General features: G+C 46.3%; 1 protein-coding gene across 2 annotated transcripts in view; it reads left to right on the forward strand.

The window, feature by feature from the left end:
• The first annotated feature begins 3,953 nt into the window (after window positions 1–3,953).
• Window positions 3,954–24,658, forward strand: part of ATOH8 (atonal bHLH transcription factor 8) — a 30,380-nt gene continuing 9,675 nt past the window's right edge. The window contains exons 1-2 of one of the 2 annotated variants that reach the window (XM_081191889.1): window positions 3,954–4,824; window positions 15,440–15,631. In XM_081191889.1, the coding sequence (XP_081048015.1) occupies window positions 4,255–4,824; window positions 15,440–15,631 (762 nt within the window). In that variant the 5' untranslated portion in view covers window positions 3,954–4,254. Of the gene's footprint in view, window positions 4,825–15,439; window positions 15,636–24,658 lie in introns of both variants that reach the window. The other variant, XM_081191888.1, reaches the window with a different exon arrangement.

Raw genomic sequence — 24,658 nt, forward strand, 5'->3', positions numbered from 1 at the left:
CACGCCTTGGTTATTTTATGGTTGGATTACTTCTGGAGAGTTGCTTCTTTGTGTCCTACAAAACTCTAAATTTTAAGCAACATGAGAGCCAGAATGAAACCCGTGGGGCATCAGAGGACAAAAGCCATGGGGTCAAACAGGATTCTCACAGCACCATCTATGGCTGACCTTACTGTTCTAATCTGCGCTGAATTGGATGTCTCTTAAATATCACCAGCCAATATCACTGTGCCAGTTTGGTGCTATCTGAAGATATTGTCATTTCAATTTGCTGTGACACTTCCCAAGATTGAAGAATGCATTTTGGTCTGTGTTTGGAAAGAGTTTGGAAACACCATCTTGATTTAAGATGGCAGGCAGAACCATTCCAAGCTGCACTGATTAGGATGCTGGTGAAGACACTGTTGCTCAATTTGGTGTGATGATTGACAGCTGTGCCAATTCTGACACCTCTGAAGATATTGTCACCTGGTTCGGTGTGATGGTTCCTGACCTCAAGGAGGGATTTCTGGCCTATCTTCGGAAGCGGCTGAATGCCATTTGCAATCAAGATGACTGACCAAATCATTCCAAACTGCATGGTCTTGAATGTTTCTGAAAATTTTGTTGCTCCAATTTTGTTGGCATCATAGTTTCAAATATTGGAATATCCTGCTATATGGTTTGTGGTGCCCCAAAGTATATGTTGGGGTAGGCACCCACAGTTACATAGTTTTTCTTTCTGCATGGTTTGTCTGCTTTTGGTGTGCATAGCTGCCATCAGCTGTGCACTGGCATCCCATAGGCCAGGTATCTTCAACCTTTTCAGACCCAGGAAGCACTTTTAACCCAAACATGCATTTGGTCACCCAGATCTTCATCTTTCACCTTATATTTGAATGGTGAGGGTGTTCCTGGTGCGGTCCACTTTGGATCAGGCTGTGACCCACAAGTTGAAGAGCAGTGTCATAGAAGACAACTGCCCATTTGTTTAGATGTATGATTTGTCCTGGTTCAAAGCAGATTTTGGGGTGGGCACCCCCCAGTAGCTCACAGAAAGTTTTGGTCTAGGAGGGTTGCATTGGCATCTTATAGAGGACATTCTTCCCTTTGTGGGTGTGATTTGTCCTGGCCTGAAAAAAAGTTTGCTGTGGGCACCCTCAATAAATTATTGTTTTTAATGATATTATGGTGTCCTGTTGCATTTGTGATCATTTCAGAAGCGTGATCTTTTTGACCGAGAAACTTTTTGTACTTGAAGGTGATGAGTTCCCCAATTGCAGGTATGTATGAGATATGGGATAGGGATGCGGGTGGCGCTGTGGGTTAAACCACAGAGTCTAGGGCTTGCCGATCAGAAGGTTGGCAGTTCGAATCCCCGCGACGGGGTGAGCTCCCGTTGCTCGGTCCCTGCTCCTGCCAACCTAGCAGTTCGAAAGCACATCAGTGCAAGTAGATAAATAGGTACCACTCCGGCAGGAAGGTAAACGGCGTTTCCATGTGCTGCTCTGGTTCGCCAGAAACGGCTTCGTCATGCTGGCCACATGACCCGGAAGCTGTACACCGGCTCCCTTGGCCAATAAAGCGAGATGAGCGCCGCAACCCCAGAGTCGGCCACAACTGGACCTAATGGTCAGGGGTCCCTTTACCTTTATGATATGGGGTAGCCCAATGTTTATTTAGGGGTTCAGGGACTTTCCTTCTTAGTGCTTCAAACTTTTGAGAGAACTGGGAAGTAGTAACCAACATCAGCATTGTCACCAGTGTGTTCTGCCAGATGCACAATTAGCCCCCCCCCCTTCAGACCTCCACCTCCCAGCCAGCACAGCAAGGGGGTGGAGTGGCAGGGGCACCCAGACAGCCCCACACCTCCCACATGCTTCCAGTGTTAAAGGGTAAATATAAAGGGGGCCTTTTGTGTCGCTCTGCAGTGAGCCTTGGGGGCAAGGGAAGCGAACACCTTTAAAATGGTTCAGCCTCCTTTTATTCTCCTGATGTAGGCATTTTCATCTCCCTGGCATGTGGAGAATGAAGGAAAATATATTCTCTCCTGTTACCCAAGATGGGAAACTTCACTTGACTAACAAATCACAGAATCATACAGTTGGAAAGGGTTCCAAGGGTCATCTAGTCCAACCCCCTGGAATACAGGATTTTCAGCTAAAGCATCCATGACAGATGACCATCCAACCTCTGCTTAAAAACCTCCAATGAAGGAGTTTTGATTGATTCATTACATGCTTATCCATTTGAATGTAAATAGGAGTGGGGAAGTAGACTTGGCTTTTTTTAAGGTTCTCCACATCTCTGAAGAAATATTTGTGTGGGAGTTTAGCAGCCAAACCTAACAAATGCATATTCATGCTAATTAGCATGAGAAGGGGCTAAGTCCACAGAGCTGTATTGCAGATAGGCAGATACTCAGACCATAGAAATACAGTTGGTAGAGAGGGCTCTGTGTGATGTCATTTCCGTTCCTCTCCTGGAGAGGAAGCACATAGTACTTCCTGTTCCCCCCTTCCTTTGGCCAGTGAGATGCAGACATGCCTCTGCTTGTTTGTAGCTCAGGCTGATGCGTGACGCTGGTTATGCTGTAAATGTAAATATTTTGACTGCGTGGCTTTTAACGCTGCCGTTGCTGTGAAGCAATGCAAGATTATAAGTATTTAAATTAGATTTTTAAACATATTTCTTAAGTTGTGGCCTGAGTCATTGTTAAGCGGGGTAAGAAAGGGAGAGCCAGCAAGTCCTTCCTGGACTTGCTCAAAAATTAGGCCATACAGTGGTACCTCGCAAGACGAAAAACTAGCAAGACGAAAGAGTTTTTCATTTTTTGAGTTGCTTCGCAAGACGAATTTCCCTATGGGCTTGCTTCGCAAGACGAAAACGTCTTGCAAGTTTGTTTCCTTTTTCTTAAAACCGCATTCCTATGGGAAACTGTGCTTCGCAAGACGAAAAATTCGCAAGACGAAAAAACTCGCAGAACGAATTAATTTCGTCTTGCGAGGCACCACTGTATAGCCTAATTCCTAGGCTTTTAATTTTGCTGACAGGCTTTTGAAGCTCTCTTCAACCCACATATGTGGATGTCTGGAAAAATCAATTGCAATTACAGTGGTTCTCAAACGCCTTGTACTCATACAACTTGGAACCCAAACACTGCAAACCCAGAAGTAAGTGTTCTGGTTTGCAAACTTTTTTCGGAAGCCAGACATGCTCTGTTTTGAGTGTTACGCTTCTGCTTTGAGTGCCACACTTGCGTTTTGAGTGTTACACTGAGGTCTGTCTGTCTTTGCTATTTTGTGGTTTTGTGGCTGTGTGTGTGTGACTGTGTGGAACCCAGTTCAGCTACTGATTTTGTGACTGCAGTACATTTTTTTTGTTTTGTTTTTATTATACATTTTTATTAGTTTTTACATATGTTTTCCAAACAGAACAGAACATCTCCTCTCATCCTATACAACATTTTGGCTATAAGCCTGAGACTTCCATCAACCGCGTCTAATGATTTTCAAACCTCATGACTGCAGCACATTGTTTATTGCTTTCAATTGACGGATCAATGTTCTCCGTAGATAGTAAAAATCATGTTAAATTGCAGTTTTAGGGGTTGTCTTTAAAAGTCCGGAACGGATTAATCCGTTTTGCATTCCTTTCTATGGGAAAGCGTGCCTCGGTTTTGGAACGCTTTGGTTTGGAACGGATTACGTTTGAGAACCAAGGTGCGGCTGTCAAACACCCCACCTATCACAGCCCACCCCACAGTTTGCAGCCCACCCTGGGCGACAGCGGGATGACCCCGGCCATCTGCCATTCATTCTTATCAGCCCTTGGACCTTTAAAAAGGGAGATGTTTCGGCGGTGGCGGGGCGGGAATCCCAGGGAGCGGGGAGGCGCCTGCCTTTAATCGGCGCGATGCAATAACATGAGCACAAAGCGGGCGAGAGACGGGCAGCGCAGCTGTTCGGGCACCGGCGGGGCAGCGTGGGCGCCGCGGGAGGCGGGCGGGCGGGCGGGCGTCCCGCTGGCAAGAGGCCGCCGGCGAGCCGACTGATCCCGCCCGAGGGGCTCCTGTGTCAACGGCGGCTAAGCAAACACAGATGGGTCTCTCCGCCGCGGCGCGCATTCCGCAGCGAGGCTGGCGGCGCGGCGGGGACTCCAGATGACGCGCTGATCCGGCTGGGGCTTGGGCACAGCCCGGCTGGCCAGGGCAGCAGCAGCGTCGCCGGGCAGAGCGCGAGGCCGGGCGCCGGGCGCGGAGAGGCGGCTCCCGCCATGAGGAACCTGCCGCTGGCCGGCGACGAGGAGCGCTGGGGGCGCCTCTGCCTCAAGGAGCTCGGCGGCATCCAGAAGCTCCACAGGAAGCGGAGCAAAGAGCCCGCCAAGCAGCGCCTCAGCGGCGGCGGACGAAACTCCCGCGCGGCCTCGGCGGGCGCTCCGGACGGGGCCCCCGAAGGCGGCGGCGGCGAGGCGGGCGCTGAGGCGAGGAAAGGCGCCTTCCCCGCGGGGCTGCTGGCGCCTCACCCGCGCGCGTCGAGGAAAGACGTCGAGGGGCCGCTCCGTCTGGGGGGCGGCCAGGCTTTCGCCGACCCCAGCCTGCCGCCGCCCCGGGTTATGGCGTGCCGGCCGCTCGAGAGCCCCTTCCCGCCCGTTCCGCGCGTCCCGACTTACGGCGGCGGCGGCGGCGGCGAGGCGTCCCTGTCGCCCGGGCGGCGGGCGGGCGAGGCGGCGGGAGCGTCCCCGGAGATCCGCGCCATCCAGCAGACGAGGCGGCTGCTGGCCAACGCCCGCGAGAGGACCCGCGTGCACACCATCAGCGCCGCCTTCGAGGCTCTGAGGAAACAGGTAAGCGGCAGGGGCCCCCCTCGGGATGCTGCCACCCAGGCTGAGAAGGAGCCGGCGCTCTGCGTATGCTCAGAGGAACGCTCTCCTCTGGGCGCCTTTGAAGCCGTAGCATTAAAACCAGGGTCCAGGCAGTGGCGTAGCGTGGGGGGTGCAGGGGGGGCCGGCCGCACCGGGCGCAACATCTGGGGGTTAGGGTTAGGGGCGCAAATCCACGGGTTAGGGGGCGCAAATTACTTGCCTTGCCCCGGGTGCTGACAACCCACGCTACGCCACTGGGTCCAGGGAGCCCTGAAATTGGAAGGGGAGGACAAAAACGAGAAATCCCATGCCACTAAGATAGAGCGCTTTGGCGTGACAATCCCATTATACTAAGTGCCTTGCTTGTTTCAGTAGCTCTGGGTCAGGAGGATTTCTTGGGGGGCTGTACACCTTGGGTCAGAGCTCTCTTCCCACTCCTGCAGGGTGGCATCCAAATCCTGACCCCTCTGCTAGGGTCCTCGTAAACTCAGGTTGTACCCTACAGCGCATAGGAGTCAACTCCTAGGGGCTGAGGCCCTTCTGGTCTACCCAATAAAATATTTGAGGGGGCCTCCCCTCCAAAAAGTTGCCATTCATATGGTGTTGATGCACCACGTCACGTGATTATGTGGGGTAGGACTTACTTACTCAACTAGCACCCCTGTTATTCAACTTAGCACCCCTTATTCAACTTGGCACCCCTGTTACAGCAAATGCCAGGCTGTGCTCAAATCAGTCAGTCCTACTTCCATAATTGGTTCTTCTTTAAAAGAGATGTAAGAGTGAAATGCTTGCACTTTGCATCATTGGCTACCCAAAGAAGCAGATTACTTGTTGGTGACCTATACAACACGCAGCGTCGCCCAAGGGCCATTCAACGCTTTGCTCACGAGATGTTGGTCTTAATTCTTAATCTGATTATTGGGTTGCAGGGAAGGGGCTGTTTTGCTTGGGTAGAAAGCTCCGAAAGAACGTTGGGTTCTCTCCTAGGATGCTTAAACAATGAATGGTATGCGGCTCACTGTGATTTGCGTTGACCTATAATTGCCTTTCCCCCCCCCCATCCCATGCCAAAAAACTCAACTTGGATGAAGCATTGCTATTATCAAAAGTTCACACGGGTCTCATGCTAGGTGAAAATTATATCTTCCTGTTAATCAAATACACTTTCCTGTCAGTTGGCCAGCTCTGTGCTTATAACATGTTTTCCGACGGTGTGTGTGTGTATGTGAGAGGGGGGGGCAGGCGGGGGGGCAAGCTCTGAAATCCAAGTTGTATTTGTTAAAAATCCTGTCTCCCCCTTGGATTGTGTGTGTGTGTGTAAGACAGAAGTCACCAACATGGTGCCCCCCAGGATATTATTGGCCTCATCCACTCCAACCAATATGGCCGATGGTCAGGAATGATGGGAGATCGTAGAATCATAGAAGTGTAGAGTTGGAAGGGGCTCCAAGGGTCATCTAGTCCAACCCCCTGCAAAGCAGGAATCTCAGCCAAAGTATCCAAGATAGATGGCCATCTGACCTCTGCTTAAAAACCTCCAAGGAAGGAGAGACCACAACCTTCTTTTGGAGACCGTTTCACCTTGGAACAGGTCTTACTGTCAGAAAGTCCTTCCTGATGTTTCTTCAGAATCTCCTTTATTGTAACTTGAAGCCATCCTACCTTCCAGAGCAGGAGAAAACAAGCTTGTTCCCTCTGCTTGTCTCCCACACAATTTTAGAAAGTATTGTTTAGAACTAGGCTGTTGCACTTCTTTGGACACCAGCTCCTACCAGCCCTCGCAGACAATGGCCAAAGCTTAATATCAGTATCCATATTGGTCATTAATTGCATTTTTGCGACTTGTGCCACAAAAACAGAGCTCGTGTGGACATTAAAAACCTGGTATTTTGGACTACAGCTCCTGTACTGTGCTAGAGTTGATGGGGAAGTTTAGTTCAAAACAGCCACACTCCCCGGGGCTGACGGGAGTTTTATTTATTTATAAAAATATTGATGTACCACCATGTGATAAGAAATATCACAGTGGTGTACAATATAGAAACAGAAAACCAGACAATAGCATAAATAATAAGATAGAAATGCAAGTTAAAAGCAAAGAAAAAATAAATGTAAGACTGATCTGCATACATTGAATTTCAGTCAAATTCTCTGTTTATAAGAGCCTCTTGACACCAGAAAACAGACTTCCATTCCATCTTGGATGGGATCCTCAAGTTAAAATGAAGATCCTAAATGAGAAAGAGGCTTTCCCACACTTTGGATAGCATTTGAAGTGGTACTTACTGCCTGGTCAAAGACCACAAATGTCATGTCCAGTCACCACATTAAGTTATTAAAATCCAAACATGACCAAAAGGGATGCTGTGATCCACATTTACTGCTATTCTGCCTTGGTCAGACCCCAGCTGGAGTCATGTGCACAGTTCTGGGCACCACAGTCCAAGAAGGATATTCACAAGCTAGAGCGTGTGCAAAGATGATCAAGGGTGTGGAAACCAAGCCTTATGAGGAACAGTTGAAGGAGTTGGGTATGTTTAGCGTGATGAAGAGGAGACTGAAAGGAGATGTGAGAGCCATCTTCAAATATCTAAAGGGCTGCCAAATGGAAGATGGAGTAAGCTTGTTCCGTCTTGCTCTGAAGGGTAGAACCCAAGCCAATGGATTCAAGTTACAAGAAAGGAGATTCGACTAAACACCAGAAAGAACTTCCTGGCAGCAAGAGCTGTTCAACAGTGCAATGGACTCCCTTGGGAGGTGATGGACTCTCCCTCCTTTGAGGTTTTTAAGCAGAGGTTGGATGGCAAAATGTCATGGATGATTTAGTTGAGATTCCTGCAAGGCAGGGGGTTGGACTAGATGACCCTCAGGGTCCCTTCCGACTCTACAGTTCTGTGATTCTATTTTTCTGCTTCTCAGCAGATAGGTAAAAGCATAACTGCTGAGGATGAGGAACATTTGTATTGACTTTTTCTGTCAATATACTTTAGCTGTTGCCTAACACTGACTGCAAGAATGAGAACTCATGTGCCATTGAAAAGCAGGATCTCTGATGGGATTGTATTATGCTTAATAATAATAATAATAATAATAATAATAATAATAATAATAAATTGTAATAATAATTTATTTATACCCCGCCCATCTGGCTGAGTTTCCCTAGCCACTCTGGGCGGCTTCCAATCAAGTGTTAAAAACAATACAGCATTAAATAGTATGCTTCCCTAAACTTCCCTAAACAGGGCTGCCTTCAGATATCTTTTAAAGATAGGATAGCTGCTTATTTCCTTCACATCTGAAGGGAGGGTGGGCACCACTACCAAGAAGGCCCTCTGTCTTGTTCCCTATAACCTCACTTCTCGCAATGAGGGAACCGCCAGAAGGCCCTCGGCGCTGGATCTCAGTGTCCGGGCTGAATGATGCAGGTGGAGACGTTCCTATGGGCATCAATGAACACTCATTGAACAATTGAACACTCAAATGACTTCTCTTGTTATCTCATCACCCGTAGGAGGAAGTGGCTTGATAAATTGCCTACAGCACTGGGACTTTGGGAGCACCTGATTCTGAAGCATTTTTGAAGCTCTGAAATTATGATCCTGTATCTTGGTGGAGATTTCTGGAATTAAGCTTCATTCAAGGCAAGGATGGGGAACCTGTGGCCTCCTGGTGTCATTGGACTACAGTGCCCATCATCTTTGGTCACGCAGGCTGGGGTTGATGGGAATTGGATGTCCAATGCCTGGAGAGCTGCAGGTTTCTCACCCTCGATGTAAACCATATTTGAGCTTCCAAAGAAAGACCCAGCCACAAGCCTAAACAAGAAATAAATCCCAAGGCAAAACTGGTATCCTTTGTTCCTATTTAAGACACAATATCACATAGTAAACTTTTCTGAATGAACACTGTCTGAGAGAGTAGCGTGAATCCAGCTCATAAAGGTCACCAAGCTGTCCTGAAGTTTAACCTGCTGGTCTTAGACCCATACTCTTGAAAAAGGTATACTTGCTTCCTGTGAACCTCAAAAAGACTTAAGTTCCTCCTCCCTATCTCTCTCCCTGTCTCCCTCCCTTCTTATTTTAAATTGTCTGAAAGCAGTGAGCCTTTGTGGGGTGGGGGCAGGGAATTGCTGTTTAGTGGGGGGGTTTTGCAAAGTCTTTTGCAAACTTTGGTCATATGTTATGCTTGGCTCTGTGTGAAGTGTGGATACAAATATATATGTGGATATATTGGAAGGAAGTGTAAGGAAAGAAGAGCCAAGAACATTATCATTCTGTCTGTAGTCAGTACCTATACTGTGGTGTATAGGCTTTGGCAAAGACAAACTTCAGCAGTGAAGAACAGCAAATTCTTCCAGGGAAAGAACTCCGCTGCAACTGAATGTTGCAAATTTCCCTAGTATATCAGTAGATGAATGCTCATTCAGACAGCAGGCTTGCCTGTTCCCTCTACTTTATCTGCTTTTATCTGCTTGGACATGCTACATGCACAATCATTTTGCTAAGAAGACTGATTGGTTGTCATGAAGATAATTACTGCTTGAATGCTTCTCCCTAAGTCAGTGGTTGAGGGACATGGGTGGCACTGTGGTCTAAACCACAGAGCCTAGGGCTTGCCGGTCAGAAGGTTGGCGGTTCGAATCCCCATGACAGGGTGAGCTCCTGTTGCTTGGTCTCTTCTCCTGCCAATCTAGCTGTTGCTTGGTCTCTTCTCCTGCCAATCTACATCAAAGTGCAAGTAGATAAATAGGTACCACTCTGGCAGGAAGGTAAACGGCATTTCCGTGCACTGCTCTAGTTCGCCAGAAGCAGCTTAGTCATGCTGGCCACATGACCCGGAAGCTGTACACCGGCTCCCTCGGCCAATAAAGCGAGATGAGCGCCGCAACCCCAGAGTCATCTGCGACTGGACCTAATGGTCAGGGGTCCCTTTACCTTTAACAGAATGAACATTCTGGAAATAGTTGCAGATGTGCCCCAGCAGTTTGGCAATACCGTTGGCACTAGCTTTTTAGTGCCAGCCACAGCCGACTTCTCTTTATTCAGATTGAAGCATTCTGAAAAGCTGCAAAAACTGCATGGCAAAAACTGACTTAGCAACACTATGCTATGGTGGTTTCAGTCTTTACTTGAAAGTTGGTTCCAGAAGACTGACATGGACTGTTGGTCTGGGGACTTTTGCCCACCATCCTAAGTATTAAATTAAAGATGAGGAACCTTTGTGGCCCAGCAGGCCAAATCTTTGTCTTCCTCTGTGGACTAATTCTGACAACTTTGTGTTATCAGCTGTCACAATGACATCAGGTGATGATTGGCAGGTGGGTGGACGTGCCCATCTGGCAAAGTTGGCCAGCACGGGTGGGCTAGATAGAAATCAAGCAGGATAGACCCCCCCACACACACATCAGTTGATGCTCAATGCTGGGATGACTGGAAAGCCTACCCCCACAACAAGGAGGTTCTGTGCTTAATGTGAATCGGAAATGAGGGGCAAGTGAGTGCAGCCCCACACAACTTTTTTTTTGTGTGACAGGAGAATGACTGAAGGAGGTTAGTTGTGGGAAGGGGCCAATGTTGCCTTTGAAGGCGGTCCCTGTCCAACAAGGAGACATATTGGGGAAGATCTGGCTTGGCTACAGCTATACAGCCCCCATAACATCTAAGTAGAGCCATCATTTAGTTCTATTTTGCAAAGGTTGAAGCACATCTTACTTGTTGTTGTGTAATATGGCAGATGTTCACCTTCAGCCACATCAGAATTAAGGTTTTGTTGCATAAACAGAAAAAGCGGTTAAACAACCTAATATAGTAAGTAGAACGGCTGCTTTATCTCAGTTTAGTAACATTTCAATGTTTTAATCACATCAAGGACTTTATAAACAACCCTGTGTATAAACCTTGTGAAAAACCAAGAACAATGAGCTGAACAGGAATCTTGGCTTGTTACAACAGTAATTAATACCCTACTGACTTAAGTACAGCTTTTGATGTGCTAAATGGTTTGTGGTCTAGCTATTTTCTTGGAAGTATTTACATGTGCATGAATGTTGCTTTGCTGTATTCATAACTGATCACAAATTACCTGTCCTTTCTACTACTGTTTCTGTAGCTTCAAATCTTGCATATTCTTTCAACAGTTTAATATACCTCTTACCTATTTTGACTCTGCAGAGCCAATTCTGAAGTTGCTAGAAGATTACCCTCCAAATGTTGTTGAGCTGCAGCTCCCATGGGACCTTGCTAGCTTGGCCAGTGTTTGGGAATAATGGGAGTTGTGGTCAGACAACATCCTAAGAGCCACAGGTTCCCTGCTCTGCATAAGAGAGGCTCTCCAGAAAGAGCAGAAGAGCAGCATGGGATTTTGATGTTGTGACTGTTTTTTTTCCCCTGTGACAACTTGTTGTTGCTGTTGTTGTTTAGTCGTGTCCGACTCTTCATGACCCCATGGACCAGAGCACGCCAGGCACTTCTGTCTTCCCCTGCCTCCCGCAGTTTGGTCAAACTCATGCTGGTAGCTTCGAGAACACTGTCCAGCCATCTCATCCTCTGTCGTCCCCTTCTCCTTGTGCCCTCCATCATTCCCAGCATCAAGGTCTTTTCCAGGGAGTCTTCTCTTCTCATGAGGTGGCCAAAGTCTTGGAGCCTCAGCTTCACGATCTGTCCTTCCAGTGAGCACTCAGGGCTGATTTCCTTCAGAATGGATAGGTTGGATCTTCTTGCAGTCCATGGGACTCTCAAGTGTCTCCTCCAGCACCATAATTCAAAAGCATCAATTCTTCGGCGATCAGCCTTCTTTATGGTCCAGCTCTCACTTCCATACATCACTACTGGGGAAACCATAGCTTTAACTATACGGACCTTTGTTGGCAAGGTGATTTCTCTACTTTTTAAGATGCTGTCTAGGTTTGTCATTGCTTTTCTCCCAAGAAGCAGGCATCTTTTAATTTTGTGGCTGCTGTCACCATCTGCAGTGATCATGGAGCCCAAGAAAGTAAAATCTCTCACTGCCTCCATTTCTTCCCCTTCTATTTGCCAGGAGGTGATGGGACCAGTGGCCATGATCTTACTTACCAATTAAAGCAGATTATGATAAAATTTCCACAAAACTCTAGCCCTGTCTCCTTGTCCATTCCTGTCAAGTTATTTTCTCCATCCCTTGCAGCCGAAGGAATATTCCATACAGTTCGATAAACTGTTGAAGCTGCTAACTGGAAAGGAGATACTAACCAAATTTACGCATCATGGAAAGTCATAAACAAGGGATCGGGACCCTTCTTCAGCCTGGGGAGGTCACATTCCCTTCTGTGCAATCTTCACAGGACATGGGCCAGCGGTGGACAGAGTCACCAAGCGCACATTTTACTTTTGTCCAATGGGCAAGTGTCCACATCCGCTGACACTCCCCTCTCTATCTTCCATCTAGAGGAGCAAGAGCATTATCAGAGCTCAAGAGCAGGGGGAGAAGCAGAGCCTGTGAAAGGTGTGGTGTGGGAAGAGTTCCAAGTGCCATATAAAAATAAACTGGGGGGAGGCAGTTTTGGCCCCTGGATTTGAGGTTCTCCATTCCTGCCCAAAACCATGGCTTACTGTGAACATGGCTTACAGTGCGCGACTGTGTGCTGCTGAACTCCTCATGCTTTGCTTTGCACTTCAAGCCAGGAGCAACAAACCATAAGTCTAAGCTTACCATCATATGCAAACAAATGTTCATGGTTTGTTTCTCTCCAGATAAACCAAGATTTGTGTTGGAAGCCAAGATTTGTTTTGGAAGACTTCATTTGCAGAACAACAATGTTATTTGTTTTGAGCACATTGCTGCATTCTTCCCCCCCACCCACCCCTTTGAGTATTTTCAGCATACCTACTTTGTGGGTTCCTTCAAATTTTTAGATATGGTGAATTTCCTGCACAGATAACATGTCTATGTAGGGGGGGGGGGAATGCAAACCATGTGTTTCAAATCTTCTGTAAGAAAGTCATGTAGAGTAAGCTTCAAAGACTTGATTTAATTCATCTCCAAAGGAGGAAATTCGGAGAGCTGAACTAGATGTTACATATTCAGATACGTAACTCTCCCTGAAAAAGCTTCCCCACCCACCCAAAAAACAATCAGTAGCAGACCAGTATGGTCACTTTCCCACTTGATATACCATTGTCCAACCTACGTCTTCCCCACAGGGTTCCAGATGTGTGTCTGCTCTCCCATTCATTCATCTGGGCCCCTGGAGGGGGAAATTACTTTCAAAGGAAACCTGCAGTAAAAAACCAACACCCACCAGGTAGGAACAGGTTAAGTATCTGTTCACTGCTCTGAATTACTCCCTCCCAGTATAAAGAAAAACTCACAAGAAAAAGTAATAATAATTACTTTTTATGCTAGAGGAGCAGAACCAAGTTATCTGTGACACAGTTGGTCAGTTAGTTAAGTATTTTTTATTTATTTACTTGATGCGGGGGGACAGCTGCTCCCCCCAGTTACACCCATGTACCAGTTTCCCTCCTCCCTGGTCCTTTTACATTCACTTCTTCCTCCTGTAGCATCTTTCATATTCATTCCCAGCTTATGAATTTATTTGTTGTTAATAAATACTAACCTTGAATCTCACTTTCTAATCTCCTTCAACACCTCCTTTGGTCCTCCTTTCCGTGGGATGCTAGCAACCAAAATGCATATGTGAAGCATTAATTGCAAGAGCTGTTGAACTCTGTGATGTCTTGCACTCTGTGGCAGCTATGGCAATTGGTACAGTTGTGCCAGTTAACAGTCTTAACAGTAAGGGCAGCAGGGATGTTATGTTGTGCCACTGTCTGTCTCAGAGTACCAGCCAGTCTGTAAATGCCAGTCAAAACTATATAAGATGTTTTTGCGACTTAAGTATCGTCTCCCTCATGGTATTTTTAATCTGCAACTGCAAGTACACTAAGTAAAAGTTATTTGTTCTTTAAACTTTAAAAGAGACTGTCTTGCATGGTTTTTATAGGAGGAGAAAAGAGAACTAATTGAAGGGTCAACGGACCCAGGGCTGTCTTCCTCTGCAAATGGGAACTAGAGTCTGATTCCCACACTTTCTCCCCCTCTGAACATCTTTCCCCAAGACACCTTTACTTAGCATGCAAATCGTTGCTTGTGTTGACACTGGACATGGTTAGGAGTTGGGGCAGGCAAGTCAGGAGGCTCTGGGCAGGCTTTGGCACTGAGGTCCAATGCCCACTGTTTGAGAAACACAAATGTACCCAGCAATCCTCCAAGTGGCAGTTAATCTGTGATAGTCACTGTTGTTAAGGGTGCGACTGTGTACTTTCAAGATTTTGCCTATTATGTAGAGAGCTCTAGCATCCAAAGGTGGTCATTTGTATCAGTCCATCATTATAGGCCAATGGAGACTTGGAATTCCTTCAGAACAAGCTGGTGGGAATAGAAGGCCAAGCTCAGTACAGTTATGAGGGTCAGGCAGGCAAGCCTTGATGAACTCTGAAGAGGCACGAAGAAGCCTGGAGAGGAAGAGTCAGAAGCAGCAGAGGCTGGCAGCTCATGAAGACTGAGTAGCCAACCTGAAAGCTGAGAATGCTTGCGGGAGAGGACTCCAGTAACAGTCTTTGGTAGAGCTGAAACCACAGTGACAGTGGAGTTGAGGAAACAAGTCACAGTCTAGACTTCTGGTGAAGACCCCAGAAACCCTGAACAATGGGAAGACTTCAAGGGACTCCACCTGAACACACCTGTGAGCTAGCTATGGTGGCGTTAGGGAATGAAATTGGCTATGGTCAAGGAAAGGAACTAGAGTAGCCACTTAGACACCTTCAAGCAGCAGTAACACCATCAACCTTGACATCTACTTAAGAAACCTAAAGCATCATCTTGTATAACCCAGCTATTATGCAACTTAGCTGCAAATGATCATATTATTGTGTTTACTCCCAGGTTAATATGCATAGAGACAGACAACAGGTCTGGGGAGAGCTGAAAGTTGTCTAAGAGATTTTGCTTTTCACTTTATTTATTTTGCCCCGTTGCCTCCCTTGGTCAGTTATGCAGACTTCTGAAATAAGTGCTTGAAAACTGCTGCTACTGTTGTTTTTGTTCACACAGTGGCATCAACACATTTAGGTTGATCTCGTGGCTTCACCATGGTAGCTTCTGTAGCAGTTGGCAGATGTCTGCAGCTGCAAGCCTGGAATGATGTAGGTCAATCAATGGTTTCTATAGCAGTCCCATCTGAGGTTTATGCATGGACAATAGCTTGAGTTCCATACATTCAGTAGAATATGCAACATCTGACTATTTATTTATACATGTAATGTTTGTCCTATATAATAGCAAGAACAGGATTGTTACCCCTTTGCAAATAAAAGGAGCAAGAAATTTGATGATGATGATTGATTTATTTATTTACCAACAGCTGCATGTTGTATAACACAGAGGCTCATCATCTGAGGTTTTATCATTGCTATCTATGGTAATGTTACAGTTTCACATCTGCAGTTGCCCGTCGATATTTCGCAAGATGAAACAGGAGCAAACAGGTGTACCTGGTAGCCTTTCAAGTGTTGAGTTTTGATGATCCGCCCTAATTTGCTCTTCTTGGTCTTTCTAGGTTCCCTGCTATTCCTATGGACAGAAGCTATCCAAACTGGCCATCCTGAGGATAGCATGTAACTATATACTCTCCTTGGCTAGACTAGCCAACCTGGATTACAGTGCCGACCACAGTAACATGAGCTTCTCGGAATGTGTGGAGCAGTGCACTAGGACCTTGCAAGCGGAAGGGAGGTCTAAAAAAAGGAAGGTATGTTTCGGGAGGATAAAATGACAGCCAGTTATAAATGGATGCGTAACCTCTTTAGTCTTACCAACATTTGCTGGTTCTTTTTGCTGTTGGTTGTTTACGCTTATGCCTTTCTCCAGTCTACTGCATCCTTTCACCTTTTTATTTACGTTCTAATGGAAGTTTATTTACATGCTTCACTTGCATTCCTTTCTATGTTTGAATACAAGAGTAATATTGATGAAGCTATGCTGCTATATTCCCTGAAAACAGCCATCTCTAGGACACTGTTTGCAAACCATAAAAACACAGTTATTCAACTATGTTTTTCAGTGTTGTTTAATGTAATCTCTGAGGAGGGGAGCATAAGGCAACAAGACAAGGCAATTAATCTCTCTCTGAACCAACCCTCGCCGCCAGTGGTAGAACTGCAATTTTTAACACTACCCCATTTCCCTTCCTGAGACTTGAACACCTGATCGGCTTGAGAGTATCGCAACATTGCGTATTTGCCAGGGCTTCAAACTGCACACAAACACACACCCCAGGTTGGGCTGCTGTTCTCACTTCCCTGGCACCTGAGCAGGTTGGAGGCCGTGAGAAAGAATTGTAGGTTCTGCCTCTTGAGGATTAATGAGGCCCCCACTGTGGCCTTGCCTTCTTCAGAATGACTAGTTTGGGTAACTTCTTTCTGTTGGAATAGCAGCAAACAGAGGGCAATTAGTGTAATTTAGGCTGTGAGATAATGAATACTCAGGGGTTGAAAGGGAAAGCTAAAGTTTTATGGTGAGTGAAGCAGCACTACTTGTAGGGCAGTAATAAAGGAACAAATTCTTTTAAACATGGACTGAGTGCTCTGGTGTCTCCTCTTAGAAATATCAACACCTTCACCCCCATGAACAGAGAGTGTGCTCCCATGCAGGAGGCCATGAGGATGACTCCCAAACCAAGGATGCTCCCAAGGGTCATCAAAATGTTGTCCTTCTGTGTTTTCCAGCTTTTATCAGACTACAGAAAATCCATTTAATGTGCCAAAAAAAAAAAAAAACCCAGACGTGGCACCAGCCTGTCTAGTATGGACATCCAAAGCAGAATCCAGGCTTGTCAGAACTGCTTCTTTACCCTCCAAGTACTGACATGTTATGTTGGCCCCTGAATTAGCAGGTTGCAATCTTGAATTAGCATTTCCCCCTCTGTCAAGAAGGCTCACCCACTGGCTTTCCCCACGCTTTTGTCTATCATCCTGGAGCTACCCTATGCTTGCCTTTTTGTGCACCCATATGATATATATGGGGACGTGGGTGGCGCTGTGGTCTAAACCACAGAGCCTAGGGCTTGCTGATCAGAAGGTTGGTGGTTCGAATCCCCGCGACAGGGTGAGCTCCCGTTGCTCGGTCCCTGCTCCTGCCAACCTAGCAGTTCGAAGGCACGTCAAAGTGCAAGTAGATAAATAGGTACCACTCCAGCGGGAAGATAAACGGTGTTTCCATGCGCTGCTCTGGTTTCCAGAAGCAGCTTAGTCATGCTGGCCACATGACCCAGAAGCTGTCTGTGGACAAATGCCGGCTCCCTCGGCCAGTAAAGCGAGATGAGCATCGCAACCCCAGAGTCGTCCATGACTTTACCTTTACCTATGATTTATAGGACTCTCACAGGGATCTAAAAACACACAAGGGCAAGTTATGCGTGAACTGGGTTTCCCAGACATATGGCACAGTTCTGTAATAGCATGCTGGGAAGTACCAAGCAATCATCTGGAGGCTTTTAGAAATATTGATATCCTGCCTTTTATACCAGGAGCTTAAGGCTGCATCCTTATTCCATTTTCATTCTCGTAACAACTCCCTGAGACAGATAATGCTGACAGGAATGACTGGCCAAGAATTACCCGGTGAGTTTCACTGATGAAAGGGGATTTGAATGGAGATCTCTCCTCTCCTAGCCTGACACTAGGATAACTACTACACAACATTGCCATGTGAACAGACACTTAAAAGAGAGGTGCAAATGCCAATATTAAAGATAAACAAGAAACCTGTCATGCACTGCATTCCTTTAGGTTAACTTAAAACCCTTAGTCAATTAGTTGAAATCTTCATCAAACTATGCTAAGGAGGAAACCAAGTATTCGGTCAGTTTTCCACCCAGAAAATGACATGGATAAATTAGAGGAGAGATTGATGCCTTTGCTCAGGGTTTTATGACAAAAAGAGATCTGTAAACTACGAATGAACTTCCTGTCTGCATTTCAGACTCGGTTGCATGCAGGGTAATAAATCAGCTGGGTTTTAATGGGCAAATGGATAGCTAAGCTTGAGGGATACTTCTTGACTCTTAAGAGTTACCTGCTCCCCAGAACAATGTGATTTCTGTTTATCCTAGCAATCATTTCATTAAAATGTAGTTTATAAATAGACACAGCAATACGACCCCATTCTTCTCCATCAGAGACTTATTGGTAGATCAGCATGGCTAAATCAGAGGATTGTGGAGGGAATGTAAATTAGCATCAGGGCCAGAAACTTTGTTCTGTGCATTTGCAGCCGTAGTCAAGCACATGGATCACTGGCGGTTCACCTCTGTGACATCACAAAGTTGCCTCCCCTGGAGCAATTTGTTAGCTTTGAAAAATTGGCAAAAGAAAAGAAAAGAAGAAAAGAAAAAGGCTTTCTGGGGTGCCCAAACTTTTTCCAAAGAGGGCCAGATTTAATGAAGTGAACATGCGTAAGGGCCGACCAAAGTTGAGCTTTTTTAAGGATTTTACCCCAGGACATACACTGCCACAGGGGCCGGATAAAATCGACAGGCAGGCCAGATTAGGCCCTCGGAACGGACTTTGGACATGCCTGGCTGAATTGAATAAATGTACATATGGGGTAAGCCAATAGCAGAATCAGCATTGATTTGCAGGCAGGTGCAACAGCCTTTTTTCACAGCAAGGTTAGGTCAAAAAATGAATCTACCCCATAAATTGAGGGGAAGGGGCTTGGATCAGGAGAGCAAGCTGGATGCTTCTCTCACTGATGGGAGAAGTTTGACAGGTGAATTTTAAACTGCATGGATGAAACGTGATGTCAGGTTTAAAATTAAACCGTGCAGGTTGAAGCACGCTGTGGGAGGAGCATAGGGAGGGGTGTGTGGCCCGCTTTGCCCCAGGTGTCATCCCTGAGGGGGTGACAAAATGGCACACCCCATTTACCACTGGGCCTAGCCTGCAGTGCGCCCAGGCCATGCGTCTTTCCTGGGAGTGACGCGGCGGCTCGGGGCCACGTGCTGCCAGAAGCGGCAGCGTGGGGCTTGTGTCCGCCAGGCAGACTCCGTGCACGGATTGCCATGGTGCCCCCATGGGCGGATCACCCCACCCCCACCGCTTCGGGTGCCAGAACAGGTAGCTACGTCCCTGCACTGTGGATGGCATTTTCAAACCCTAACTTCAAAGTGCCAGGGGCAGCTCTCTGCAGAGGCTTGGAACAGGCTTTGCAGATGCCACCAATCAGCTGATCAGCAGTGCTTGCAAATCCCTTTTGTCGCCCAGCTGCATCTTGCATGTACCATTAGATACAATGCATTTTTCAAAAATAAAGGGTGGCATGGGAAGGGCTGTAACTCAGTGCCAGAGTGCATGCTTTGCTTGCAGAAGGTCCTAGGTTTAACCCCCAACAGCCACAGGCGTGCGTGGCAAAGATTCCCATCGGAGACACTAATGAGCCTTGGCCAGTCCATGTTGACTGTTATGTACTGAAGTTCTCACCCTGGGCCAGCAGAAGGATACTGTAGATAGTTTTCACTCAGGTCCACATATGCAAATACGGGATTGAAAGTGACGTTCAGTGATTGGATAGTTACAGAAAATGGTTACTGTTGCATTGTAGTGCAGCTCTATATAAGCAGGCTGGCTGAACCCTTCAGTTCAGTTCTGTTCTGGCCTGTGAATAAACAAGAGCTGTTTGAAGAATTGCTGTGTCGTCTGATATGTTCACCCACAACTTAACACTGACAATGCTGAGTTAGACGGACCAATGGGCTGTCTCCATATAAGGCAGCTTCCTATGTTCCTGTCTCTAAATATATAATTTAAAAGGAGCTTCATATTTTATATATGTAATCTGTGTCCACTGTCCATGTTAGATGTAAAGCCCTGTTAAAGAGGTGTGATATCTATCCATTTTATCTTTGATTGTACAACAGCATTTCTGTACTGGCTGAGAGACTTAGTCCTACAGTTTGATTATTTAAACAAACCCTCTCTTTTCCACCTGGAAACTAACATGCTTTCTGTGTGGTGTGTGTTTTTAGCCTGCTGTTCACTAAGTAGCCATAGGAAATTATTTGATTGTGAATTGAAAGATTCAGCCAATATAATCAGTCTCCCGCAAGCCCACCTGACTGCAGAATGCAATACTACTGTCTGCTCCCTCTTTTTCCCTCCCTGTGTCACTTTCAGACTTGTTCCATTTTTCCACTGCGGGGCAAGCTTTTCACACTCCCCAGATGTAGCTGGTTAGAGCTTGTTCTGGCAGGCAGAGGCTCCAGATGTTACATTTACCGGCTTGCGTATAACCTTTGTGTTCGATCATCTATAAGATGTTCCCAGCATGGAAATACTGTTTCCCATCCTTGTTCCATTTTGCTATTACAGCAGGAAATTGTAGATAAATGTTGTGCTCCATCTCACTTCTTCCAGTGCTAAAATGCTAAGCTCTGTGGGTGAGTTCAGTATGGGTGAATGTTTAATTGAGTGCTGGAGGTAGTTTGGGAATTAAAAAATAAGGAGTTTAATAAGCTACTAAAAAAGATATATTTTTTTTATGCTTCTCTCTTAGAGGGCCATCATTCAGTCAGCTTTGAAAAGCTTGCTGCCCCCCCTCCATAGGAGAAAATTGAACATAAGAACTATGCAGGATTAGACCAAAGGCCATCAATTCCAGCATCCTTTCTTACCAGTGTCCGAAACTCCCATTGCTCTAGGCGCATTTTGCGACAGGGAATTTCATTAGCGCGAGCAGTTTCTGAGCTCTGGGTACCGTACTGTGCCTAAGATTTCAGATTAAAACTGCAGAGTAGAAGGAAAAGAGGACCTTTTTCCTGCCTCCCCACTTCCATCTACTGAAGACCGGAGAAGAGCCCCTCTTAAGAATATTAGGTGGGTGGGCAGGGGAAGGACTACACCATGTGAAAAATGAATGCAATATTTTAGCTGCAGTTCATTTTCAGCTTTGTATTCTTGCTATAAAAAAGTGCGCCTAGACATTCAGTTGTTGAGTCCCCAACCTAGGTTTTAAGGTGCCATTTAGCTCCTATCTTTCCTATCTCGGTTTCTAACACTGATTCTTACAGTGGCTAACCAGAAGCCCACAAACAGGAACTGTCTCCACTTGTGATTCCTAGCAACACTTCTTCAGAGGCACAATGCCTCCAGCTGTAGAGGTAGAACATAGAAACACTAGCCAAGACAGAGCCTATGTTTCTGATTTAAATCAGAGGCCCATTTCACTCTTATGCTCAGAAAAAAGTTTACTTCTGATGATATAAAAACAAGCATTGTCTGCTCCTAGAAAAAGTTGCTGGTTTTGGTGGCTCATCTATCAGGACAGGACACAAATCCTGGTCAGTTAACTGTGTCCTCTGAGTGCAGGGAAATTCATGGGGGTAACCGAAAATTTCCAATCGTCATTCCTGCCACCAGATTATCTACTTACTCTTGGGGGAGGCCGATGCGTAGGAGGCAAGGTAAATTGTGCAGAGATGCAGCTTTTGAGGATTATGGGAGACTTCCACTATTTCATTTGCTTTATCTCTCACAGCACACACAAGAACTTCTCTTACAGCAGTTGTTGCAGGAATGACGGTTGAGAAGAAGCAGATCATTGATAAAGCAGACTAAATAAAGTGTGGCTCTTTCCTGGTAACATAGGACTAAGTCAGCCCCTTGGTACATCGGCTCAGTATAATCTATGAATGGCACCAGCTCTCCAGGTTGTTCCCAGGCATATGTCCTTCCCAGGCTTATCTGAAGACACTGGGGATTATACCTGGGACCTTGTAGATGAAAAATATCTGCTCTGCCACTGAGCTTTGGCCTCGCTTCCTTGCCTACTGCATAGTTCCCGTGAGCATTCAGAGCATAGCAAAAAAGTTACTGGAATTATTGACCTCACACTTTTCATCCTCTTTGAACCCTCAGGGGAGCTTGCAGTACAAAACAATGTAAAATAGCTATCAGACTGTTATAACAAGTTAATAAGCAACTGGTCACCAGCAGTAATAAATGCTAAGAACAACCAGCCAGATCAACAAACCTGAGCAGTCAGAATTTGCAAGCATTTCCATAAAATGCACACCTAAAGTGCTTTTGTCTGCAGCTCAATAAAAGCACACAGTGAGGTGGTGTGCTGAATTCCCTGCAGCAGTTTTACAGTTTGGGGGAGCTACAGACAAGAAGGTGCTCTCCTGTGCTTTGAAGGTAAGGAACAGCACCTTGAATTGAGCCTGGGAACAAGGTGGGAGCCAGTGCAACTAATGTAATATCCGTGTGATCTGCGTTCAAACAAATAGGCTCCTGTCAGCAGTCAGCTGCTGCATTTGTAGTCTGAACGTGCAGCTGCTGTGCTTCAATGGATATCTTTAGCTCTTAAAATTCTGACCACAAAGCTGACCCTGCTGTTTGTAGGACTGAGGTAAAGGATATTGTTCCCCTAGGCCAGCTGGAATATTCCTGGAGGCCACACTGCTTTGATGGCCAACTCTGCCTGAGATAGTTGCATAGTTTCATGCAGGGTGAGACAAATTCCCTTAGGACTCCTGCAGGAAACACCAGCGTTTCTCACAGCAAATATATAAAGGGTGAATGTAATAAATGCATGCCCATACGTCTTTACGCAAGCATGTAGAGAGGTCTGGGAATCTCAATTAGACCAAGGTTTCAAGGGGTGGGTGGTGTGGGTATATAATTTTATGTATTTGCTGTTGGAAAACTGGTGTAACATGGTTGTTTCCTTGAGTTATCGTAATGTGCAGAACTGCTTAGATATTTGTCCATGAGAAGACGCCAGATTCATTCCTCGAGGTACTCATAGCATAATGGTTAATCATTCCCTGATTCTCAGATATTTGCCCTAGATATTTGCCAGGGGCCCTTTGTATGCATGATATCTAATTCTGCCCCAACGCCTTCCTTCAGACCCTTAATTGGCAATACAGTGCTACCTCAGGTTAAGTACTTAATTCGTTCTGGAGGTCCGTTCTTAACCGGACCTCCAGAACCACTTTAGCTAATGGGGCCTCCCGCTGCTGCTGCGCTGCCGGAGCACAATTTCTGTTCTCATCCTGAAGCAAAGTTCTTAACCCAAGGTACTATTTCTGGGTTGGCGGAGTCTGTAACCTGAAGCTTATGTAACTCGAGGTACCACTGTACAAAGATTTGCCATATATCAACTCTGTGTGTACAACAAACAAACAGGACACAGGACACAAAGGCTACTAGAATAGAAACAAAATAAAAAAATTCCTTCCAGGAGGACCTTAGAGACCAACTAAGTTTGTTATTGGTATGAGCTTTTGTGTGCATGCACACTTCTTCATGTACATGCACACGAAAGCTCATACAACAACGTGGGTGGCGGATGGGATGCAGGTGGTACTGTGGGTTAAATCACAGAGCCTAGGGTTTGCCGATCAGAAGGTTGGTGGTTCGAATCCCCGCAACAGGGTGAGCTCCCATTGCTCTGTCCCAGCTCCTGCCAACCTAGCAGTTTGAAAGCACGTCAAAGTGCAAGTAGATAAATAGGTACTGCTCCGGCGGGAAGGTAAACGGCGTTTCCGTGCGCTGCTTTGGTTCGCCAGAAGCGGCTTAGTCATGCTGGCCACATGACCCAAAAGCTGTACGCCGGCTCCCTTGCCCAGTACAGCGAGATGAGCGCCACAACCCCAGAGTCAGCCACGACTGGACCTAATGGTCAGGGATCCCTTTCCCCTTTACCTTTAAGGTGCTACTGGAAGGAATTTTTAAATTTTGTTTCCACTATGGCAGACCAACACAGCTACCTGCCTGTAACTGCTACTAGGTTCATTTTGACACTATATGGTTTGTGTCACCTTTTTGAAAAACCAGCAACATCCTGCGAATTGCATTCAAATTTCTTTGTGAAATGGAGCAATAAAGGAGCAGAATGTGATCCTCGGAAAGTATCTCATGTGCATCACAATCAGAGAGAAGCTAGATGTTTCTTGGCTGCCCTTTCCCTTCTCTGTAGCACCCAGCCACTCTGACTCCAGTGCTGGAAAGGCAATATTGCTTGCTTCTTTAGTTTTCTGAATGTGGCAGTGACTAGCCGTTGGGGGAGGTTATTGACCTGCCACTGCTTAACTTTCAAGTGTGTGTGTGTGTGTGTTGTGTGTGTACCCACATGTGTGCTCCTTTTTTGTTCTTCTTAGTTGTTCTGTGCTGCGAGCAACACTGTTGAGTAGATGGAAGCTGAGCTGGAGCAGGAAGGGTTTTCCACCCCCCTCCTTCTCCCCCCGCCTCTCTTGCTCTCCTGGCAGTCCCAGACTCCAGATGTTCAGAATGCTAGTTGGGAAGTCCTGCTGGCGCCACTCAGGGCAGAGGGCAGGGGAAAGGCACGCGAGCTGGAACCCAAAGCACTCAGTCACTGAAGGATTTGGCACACCCCCAGCTTTCTGCTGGCACATTCCCCAGCACTCTCCTAGCCATCTGTTCCAAAAAAACACTTTCAGAACCTCATCATCACTCAGGATACAACATTGAGAGCAGCTGTTAGGGAGGCAGGAGGGGGAGGGAACCCTGCAAAAGGTCTCTTTGTGAGAGAGGAAACGGGCTTATAAATAACAGAATAGTTGCTGCTCAATAAAAGCTTTCGGCTAAAATTTGTTTCTGTTTATAATTACGTGTGTGTGTGTGTGTGTGTGTGTGTGTGTGTGTGTGTGTACATGCAGAGAATTAAAAATAAAAGGATTATAATGTAAAATGTTGCACAATATTGGTGTACCAATACTTTGTTGCTCCTTGTTAGTGGTCAGATTGAAATAAAA

This window comes from Podarcis bocagei (genome assembly GCF_964188305.1).
Source record: "Podarcis bocagei genome assembly, chromosome: 4".
NCBI classification, from domain to species: Eukaryota; Metazoa; Chordata; class Lepidosauria; order Squamata; family Lacertidae; genus Podarcis; species Podarcis bocagei.